The following is a 9,047-nucleotide window of genomic DNA, read 5'->3' on the forward strand; positions in this document are numbered from 1 at the left end:
TGTCTTCCTCTTCTCTTTATTCTTTTACAGAGGACAGTTCTCAGTAGCATTGTCCCAACACAACAGCAGAGGCGCTGTGTCGCAGTCTGTGTCACGTGACTAGAGGGCAGAGGAAGTGCACGAGGCATTCCTGTACTGTTGTGTGAGTGTGTGTGAGAGTGTGTGTTTGCAAAGAGCAGAGTGATCGATGAAAACAGAGATCGTGATGCGGGGATCGTGACGCGTAATGGCACGTGTCGGTTCTCCCCTCAGACGTCATGCTTGTCCCGCACCGCCACTTTAGGACCCTGATCCGCGCGTGGACCGACCTGCGCGTCAGAGAGAGCGGACGGCGCGCCAGTGCGGTGTCGGTGCGGCGGATGTCGGAGGAGAGGAGGAGTGGCGGCGGTGGCGGCGCGTCTGTGGCACGGGACGGTCCGGGGAGAGACGCGATCGACACGGACACTGCAGAGGGAGGAGCACGTGACGTCACAGAAGAGGAGCTGGTCATTCACAGGCTGCACAGAGAGGCGTGTGAGGTGAGCGCGTGCGCATAAAAAGTCAGTTTTCCGGGGCAGTGATGTGTCCGTCACCTGCTCGGAAATGTGATTGCTGCTTTTTGTACTCTAAACTGCAAGAGCTTTTACAACAAACACAGCGGCGTTATTCAACCAAAACTTAATTTTCTCACTTTTTCATCAACATGAGACTCTTAAATCAGAGGGTTTATTGTAATTTTCCGTGAACAAAATTCTCAGGCTGGGAACTTACTTTGGTGATTCGGTGTAACATACAACGATAATAAAAGCAAGTAAAGTCTTCAGTCATTTCAACCTTTATTTGTAAAAAGTGTATTAATTTAGTACAATAGAAATAATTGCAAAATAATAATATAAAATAAGGGCTAATTGCAATTTCAATATGTTCTTAACTATCTGTATCTTTTATTTAGTAAATTATATTCCAGATATTGATATATTGTTGAACACTCCAAACAAAAACAACATCTCATGGAGATTAAAAGGTTTCAATCCTCGTCCCGATACCTGCATTTATTACACTAAACACACTGTTCTTCACTTCTGTACTTGATTATTATAAATGAACAGTATTGTCTTGTACAGATTCTGCCTGCACAGTCTGTCTTTAACTCGTGATGCATTAGGTGCTTAAAGGAGACAATGGAAATATGTAAATTCATTCAAATCATAAGTGATGAATGAGCTCTATAAATAGAGGTATTCTTATTTACATACAGTCATTAAGAGCTTTAATTGTTATTTAATGACACGGAAGAGATCATTGTAATAAACACGAGGTCAAAGATAAAGTTCAACATCTGTGGAATATCACCCTAAATCTGAAGTGTTCAGAGTGTTTTCACCCCGGGCTGCATGAGGACACATCTGAAGCCGCTCTGATCAAGTTTCATTGATAAATACAACAGAGTGTCATCTGCAGAGCTTTCTGATCATGTGACCTATGCAGCATTTAAAGAGGAAACAGAACTGGACCGAGTACTGACCCCTGGGGCACACCACAGGTTACTTTAGAGCAAGGGGAGGAGCTCTGGTTTACATGAACAAACTGGTACCTATCAGATAAATAGGATGTAAAGCAGCTGAGGGCGGGGCCTCTGACACCTACATCACATTCTAACCTCTGCAGTAGAATGTTGTGGTTGATGATGTCAAACGCTGAGGTCCAACAGAACCAGGATTGAGACCAGTCCATTGTCTGCAGCTAATAACAAATCATTTGAGAATCTATAATTAGGGAGGAGTCTGCTTGGAACGGGGTCTAGGACACAAGTTGAGCTTTTAGAGGACATAATGGCTGAAGTTATCTCTGCTTGATCAACAACTGTGAACCTTTCTAAATTTACTGATGGATTTATATAGGACATTAGTTTTACAGCTTGGGCTAGTTCAGGGCTAATAGTGGGAGTCATTATGGAGCAAATATAGAGTTTTATCAGCCGTGAACCAGGAAGTGATGCTGGTTAGTTCCAAATATGTGTAATTTAAACTCCATCGTACAGTGACCAGTGTACGCCTGGAGCATTTCCTGCTGTAAACACTGTGGAACCTGGTCGAGAGCAGCAGAACTTCTACCGCTGCTCCTGTGCCCCCCCCTCCCAATGCGCCTGTGCCCCCCCTCCCGCTGCCCCTGTGCCCCCCCTCCCAATGCCCCTGTGCACGCTCTCCCGCTGCCCCTGTGCCCCCCCTCCCAATGCCCCTGTGCACCCCCTCCCGCTGCCCCTGTGCCCCCCCCTCCCAATGCCCCTCTGCACCCCCTCCCGCTGCCCCTGTGCCCCCCCTCCCAATGCCCCTCTGCACCCCCTCCCGCTGCCCCTGTGCCCCCACTCCCGCTGCCCCTGCGCCCCCCCCTCCCAATGCCCCTGTGCAGCCCCTCCCGCTGCCCCTGCTCCCCCCCTCCCGCTGCCCCTGCGCTGCCTGGCATGTGAGCTGACAGGCCCGTGTCACCCAAGGGCCCCAGGGTGTTGTGCCCCCCCCACCTGTCACTGCCGCTCACAGACCCCCGGCTGGCCCTTTGAAGCAGACTGAGAGGTGACATTTGTGCTCTTCCTCGGGGACGGAGGAGAAGTTCAGGGTCTTTAACTTGCACAAGGTGTTTGCTTTTCCACCACTGGAAATGTAGTCAATTCTACTGCGTTACAATCGTGTTTACTGCGTGTAATTATGTCTTGTCTATTGTAAAGAGTAAATAAGGACCCGCACTGTATGATGAGTGAAGAAACGGAAAAAAAAGTGAATATTCCTTTTTTTTGTTTAAGAAAAGCAGAAACAGAAACTTTGCCCGTTGGCATCACCTGGAGACGGACTCGTTTAATGCCACAGTGTGAAACATTTCAGGTAAAGCAATGGAAACAAGCAGCTGGTGAAAAAGTTGCACCGTGCACCTTTAAGAACAGTTCTCGATCACTAAGCGAATATTACACTACAAAGCAAACGTACAAAGTATAAATGCGGTAAAACTCGTAGAACCAAGGTTACGCTGGGCATTAACACGTCATTAAATAGATTTAGACAAAAAATTTGAGTTCGGCCACAGTTAAATTGTAAAATAAATTAATAAAAGGAACAAATGGCCGCGCTCTGAGTCATCAGTATTCATCGCTCAGGTAAACGCACATATTCCCGCTCGTAAAAACGACAGCACTTAATTACTAAGATTAAACGTCGCTGCGTCTACATCTGTTTTAATGCGGCGGAGGTCATCCATTTCTCCTCTTCCTCGACCCAACGCAATCTGTCTCCACGGCGACATCGCCCTCCGATATATGTATAAGCTCCTGTGTATGTTTCTTTTTTTTTTTTAATGAAACAATGATAATATGTGCTTTGTTCGGCGGCGTTCGCAGGCTCAGAAGCAGACGTACGTTGACCCTGGCAGCGGGTACAAGGTTTTCACGGAGTTTGCCCACCGCGGCAGAGGCAGGTGCTGTGGCAGCGCCTGCAGACATGTAAGCAGCAGCAGCTTGTGTTGTCCTGACCCCAGTGCGGACCGCTTAAAAGCAGCTTGTGCGCTTTTAAATTCTAAAAAACACATGTTTGCGCGCTGCCGCTTGGAAGTAAATGTGTGCGGGCGACGTGTCAGGGCCATTTCTCCGGACCCTAAAGGACACGTCTTATGTAAAATAGACCAGAGCAGTGTTTCTCCATCAAAAACAAACCTGGAATTGTGTTAAACTTCATTCACGCTTGTTTCATGACTCCTGTTTACGAGCTCGTCTTCTCTGAGCCTCACAAAAACACAATTTCCCAGATTTGTGACATCAAAAGTAGAGATTTCCTGTGCGGTTTTAAAGTCCATAAATCACCACCGCACTCTTTCTGACCATTTCTGTTGTCAGATCATGTTAGCGTGTTGGGGTAAGCTAGTTTTTGTTTACTTCCCCATGGTAATTCCTTCTAATGCCAGTGGATGGCGGACTAATGCTAATCCTGACGATGGAACGCCTGATAGAAAGTCACGCGTGTGTTTGGAAATATACATTATGTTAATTTTGAAAACATAAGACCAATGTTAAAACCAATGCAAACAATGCAGAATTTGTGTCCCTTAAAGTCTATTTAACGTTTGTTCTGATTATGATTAAATGTAAATGTAAATATTTTTCATAGTTTTATTTCCGTTAAAGGCGGTATGGACGATTTTTCGGCACACACGTGCGTTTGTTTATTAGCGCAACGGAGCGCATCGCATCTCTCGTCTCCCGTAGATTTCTGTCCACTTCTGCGTCAGCTCGAACTGTCTTTCTCCGTCTTGATTTTGCCCCATACACTGAGGGAACTATATTATGATAGATCCATGCACTTAGGCACGCGGAAACGTGGGGACGAACCTGACGCGGCTGCAGGTGAGCGGTAGGTGCGTTTTATGATTGATACGTGGCAGGACAAATGATTTATCCACGCCACGAGGAAATGTGATAAAAAATTTGCTGAAAAAAATCGTCCATACCACCTTTAAATCACAGTTTGTGAGGAAATTTTGAAAAATAAGAGTTTAAACGGACAGGAAGTTGAGCTGAATCCCTCTGTTATGTCATCAGTGTGTGACATAGAGACGGTTTACACAGACACACTTTTCTGACAGTTTAAACCATAGTTGGACTAAATAAATAACTGTTAAGTTCCGTTGAAAAATTAAAGTGCCTATGACAGGTTTTTACATTTTTCTAATTTTGACTTTATTTGGTGCATTTATACTTGTCGTACATATAAATTATAGGTTTACACCCTTCGAGCAGGTATTTGTGGAGAAAACATTGAAAAATCTGTATAAAATGACAGGAAGTGACATCACACCAGGGACACTCATTCCAGTCAAAGTTTATGCAGAATTTACAAAAAATAAACAACTTTTTTGACTCTAAACATGAATTCAACTAAATAAAGTCGCTCTCATATATTTTTATTTGTCAAATAAAAAGATGGTGACATTAGATGAGTTTTCCCCCTGTGTTTGCTGAGTAATTTCCTTGTGTGATGTCATCAATTACAAACAGGAAGTGAAACTATAAACCTAAAAAAAATGCTATTCTGGGAAAACATTTAATAATAACATTTAATATTAGTTCCGATATTCGATAATACGATGTAAACGACTGTAATACTCCGTGTGACGTATGTTTCTGTCCGTCCAGTGTCCTTTTGGTCAAGTCAACGTGAAGGACGCGACATCGAAGAAAACACACAACTCTCTGTTCTACGTGTAGCGCCTGGAGCTACACGGAGCTACATGGAACTACACGGAGCTACACGCCGCACACGGAGCTACACGCCGCACAAGGAGCTACACGGAGCTACATGGAGCTACGCGCCGCACACGGAGCTACACGCCGCACAAGGAGCTACACGGAGCTACATGGAGCTACGCGCCGCACACGGAGCTACACGCCGCACACGGAGCTACACGCCGCACACGGAGCTACACGCCGCACAAGGAGCTACACGGACTTACATGAAGCTACACGGAGCTACACGCCGCACAAGGAGCTACACGGAGCTACATGAAGCTACACGGAGCTACATGAAGCTACACGGAGCTACACGCCGCACAAGGAGCTACATGGAGCTACACGGAGCTACATGAAGCTACACGGAGCTACACGCCGCACAAGGAGCTACACGGAGCTACATGGAGCTACACGGAGCTACACAGAGTTACATGGAGCCGAAGACACAGCCTTGCGTGACTCCTCCTCCCGCCTGTCGCCGTTCGGATTTGCGGCGGGCGCGTATTTTTAGACGCCGCGTCTGCGCAATGTCTGCCTCCGGCGACTCCCACGGAAGTGACGGACGGAGCCGTTATTTCACACACGGAAAAACTCCCTCCTTCTTTCTCCAAAAAACGCCCGGAGACTTTTTTTTGTTTTTTTCCTGTTTCGTCTTTAAGAGTTATTAAACATTTCGCTGCGAGATTCTCTGATGCATTTAGTCGGGTTGTGGGAGTATGGAGATGAAAACTGAGAGACGCGCGCCCTCCAGTAAAAGGCCGCGCGGCGCTGGAGTCTCTCAAGTCTGTGTGTGCTTTTTACTTCTTGTTTTTTCTCTGTTCCTCCTCTCTCTCTCTCTCTCTCTCTCTCTCTCTCTCTCTCTCTCTCTCTCTCTCTCTCTCTCTCTCTCTCTCTCTCTCTCTCTCTCTCTCTCTCTCTCTCTCTCTCTCTCTCTCTCTCTCTCTCTCTCTCTCTCTCTCTCTCTCTCTCTCTCTCTCTCTCTCTCTCTCTCTCTCTCTCTCTCTCTCTCTCTCTCTCTCTCTCTCTCTCTCTCTCTCTCTCTCTCTCTCTCCTCTCTCTCTCCATCTCTCCATCTCTCCATCTCCCAAACGTACAACTCCATGAATATTAACGTGGCGTATTCCTCCGCGTGAGCCGGGCAGCGCCGTCTACCTCCGACCGGTTAAAAATAGGCAGGAGTCGGCGGGGTCGGGCCCCACGCTCGGCTGCGTCGGGCTCCGCTGGCTCTTGATGGGATCGGCCTGTTAACAAACATGCCACAACTGCCCCCGGTGGACTCCCCGCGCTGCGCCTCCCGGCCACGGCTCGGCTGCGGCGGTGAGCGCCCCGCGGCCGCCCGTCTCCGATGAACTCTCGGGCCCCCTCATGGTGGAGCGCGGAGCCGGGGCCTACACACTCGCGCCGGGCAGAGAGAGAGAGAGAAAGAGAGAGGGATGGGAATTTGACAATAAACGAGAGAAAAAATAAAAAGCTTCAGGGAAATACGGCCGCGATGGAATGCTCTGGAAACGGGATTTAAAAGTTTTTCCAAGTTTAGTCAATAAACCGCCTCTGAACTCTGGGAAATTAGTCTCGATCAAATCAAAATCCCGCGTCGAATGATTTTAATTAGACTGCGAGTACGCAAGTGATTACGGAGCGTCCCGGAAACATCGCGTGTTCTGAAAACGCGTAGGATTCTCGTGTTGTTTTACGTAGAGTTAATGTCATGTGTTAAATGTGATGTTTTGACACGTAAAGGGCTAATGGCTAATGGCTAAAGTCGTCGCCATCACAACGTTTGTCGCAAAGATCGTGGTCGGATGTTGTTCCCAAATCATCCAATCGTACCCTGGAATAACATGTCATCACTGCAGTTTAATGTCTTCAATAAATGATGATTCTGTAAATTTATCTATACATTTCTACGATGCAATGTCCAAAGAATAATCGAATGTATTGTGACAGTATTTCTCTTCTACAGCGTATACCTTCTCACAACACACCTCATTTCCATCTTTAGAAGCGTTACAATGAGACGTGCAGATGTTTCTTCTTGAGAGGGACGTTTTACATGTTTACGACACGTTCTGATTGGATTCTTTATCGTTATTATTGGATCTGTTTTGCTGTTGTCGTTGATCGTCTGCCGAGGTGCGACTTTGGTCAGTTCTTCTTCAGACAGAGATCGGTCTCGAGGGACTTCCTGGTCAAATAACGGCGAAATAAGATCGATTGAACGTGCTGCTTCGCCACATCGCCCGGTATGAACAGAGCGGGCGGGCGATGGTCGGAGGGGCTGATGGCACAGGTTGGCAGCCTCGCTTCTGTCTTCTGTCCTACCCCAGGGCAGCTGTGGCTTCTGGAAGAATTTGGAACGCTCTAGGTTTAAGGTTTATCTACCTCAAGAAAATACCAATTTACGACAGGTATGAAGAGGAGCTCGTCCACAACAAAAATAGCTATTTTTTGTAGCATTGTCTGGTTCTGTTCTCCACAAACAAAAGACAGAGAGCAAAAAGAAAGAGTCTTGCAAATGTCCGACGATTTTGTCCTTTTCGAAATTTATTGCAAAAGTCATTCTTTCCGTTTCATAAATGTCCAATATTCTGCCTTACCCTCCAAACAGGTGCCTTACCCTCCTTATTTTCTTGCCAGATGCAGTTGAACGCATAGTCAGATTACTCCATACCCGTGCAGTAATCCGAGTACACTCCGTGTTAGCTGTGCCGCTCGGGTTAAAGAAAAAATCCCTCAAATGCAGTTCTGCAAAGCTCGTTACAATCAGAGTCGAGCGGCAGTTCTGCTTTTCCTGTTGTGCTTGTGAAAGGAGTGACGGCTCTACAAGGACGAGCCTGATCCCGGCAGAGGGAGACAGGTGGAGTTTATTTGGTGCCGCGGCAAAGCGAGGCGGCGGTGGAAGGGCGAAGGTGTCACTCTCGTCACGTACCTGAGCCTCCTCGCCTGCTCGCCCGCCGCGCCGAACGCCGCTGCCTTTCCCCTTTCCTGCCCGGGGACTTGTCTGTCACATTAACGTAGACGCATTGCCATTCAAGGCCCCGGCAGGTCCCGCAGCCGGACCACGAAATAGGCCAACTTTCATGTCTGCCGCAGCCTTCCTCCTCCCCCTCCTCCTCCATGACGACGACGACGACGACGGGCTCGGCTCTGGCACAGTTTGAGTTGTTTTTATTCAGCGTGTTGTAGTAGCAGTCGGTGACGGAGGCGCGAGCGGCATAGCAAGCCTCGGATTTATGAAAGAATACAGTAAATAGAGTTTGCGGTTTGTGTCGTCGAACCTGCCGGATTTGACCTAATTTTAATTCCAAAAGGTTATTCTGTTCACGCTTCGTTCCAGTTCCATTTGGATTTTCCACTACGAGTAAATTCACTCTGGAACACTCGCACAGCTCCAATTTCCTACTCGGAAACTCAAAATTCAGAGTTTATTCGAGTTATTAAAGCTAACATGGCTGCGTCCTGTGTTTAGCTAATGTTGTGCTAATGTTGCTAACGTCTAAACGGAGCTAATGTCAAAAAAACAGGAATTGCTCAAGAGTGTTGCTCATTGTTTCACACGCAGCGTCAGACCAGAGTTTGTTGTTTTTTCACAATTTTGACCGCTCACTCTGAGTCTTCTTCAGAGTGGTCAGAGATGTTCCTGTGACGTGGTCCACTGACCCGAAGGCCCCGTCCTCCTGCTTTATTGTCCCGTGAGCACGTTTCTGTATTAAAACTGCCTCTTTTATCCAGCAACAGTGTTTATCGTCCTCCGTCCAGATGAAGTTAGCGCCGTTCCACGCACAAAATCTGGTCTGAATTT

At 47.2% G+C, this 9,047-nt stretch overlaps 1 protein-coding gene across 1 annotated transcript; it reads left to right on the forward strand.

The window, feature by feature from the left end:
* The first annotated feature begins 115 nt into the window (after nucleotides 1-115).
* On the forward strand, nucleotides 116-6,213 carry cunh1orf53 (chromosome unknown C1orf53 homolog). The gene is made up of 3 exons (XM_072438126.1): nucleotides 116-518; nucleotides 3,365-3,466; nucleotides 5,153-6,213. Exons 1-3 carry the CDS (start codon nucleotides 258-260, stop codon nucleotides 5,222-5,224), a joined length of 435 nt encoding a protein of 144 aa, XP_072294227.1. The 5' UTR covers nucleotides 116-257; the 3' UTR covers nucleotides 5,225-6,213.
* The last annotated feature ends 2,834 nt before the right edge of the window (nucleotides 6,214-9,047 follow it).

Source organism: Eucyclogobius newberryi, unplaced genomic scaffold (genome assembly GCF_026437365.1).
Source record: "Eucyclogobius newberryi isolate DKJ021-1_F unplaced genomic scaffold, fEucNew1.0.hap1 SCAF_9, whole genome shotgun sequence".
NCBI lineage: Eukaryota > Metazoa > Chordata > Actinopteri > Gobiiformes > Gobiidae > Eucyclogobius > Eucyclogobius newberryi.

Excerpts from the sequence above, each read along its gene's own strand:
- cunh1orf53 (XM_072438126.1), top strand. The coding sequence starts at position 258 with ATGCTTGTCCCGCACCGCCACTTTAGGACCCTGATCCGCGCGTGGACC. Across the intron at positions 519-3,364 it reads TGCACAGAGAGGCGTGTGAG|GCTCAGAAGCAGACGTACGT; the intron begins GTGAGCGCGTGC and ends CGGCGTTCGCAG. Across the intron at positions 3,467-5,152 it reads GTGGCAGCGCCTGCAGACAT|TGTCCTTTTGGTCAAGTCAA; the intron begins GTAAGCAGCAGC and ends CTGTCCGTCCAG.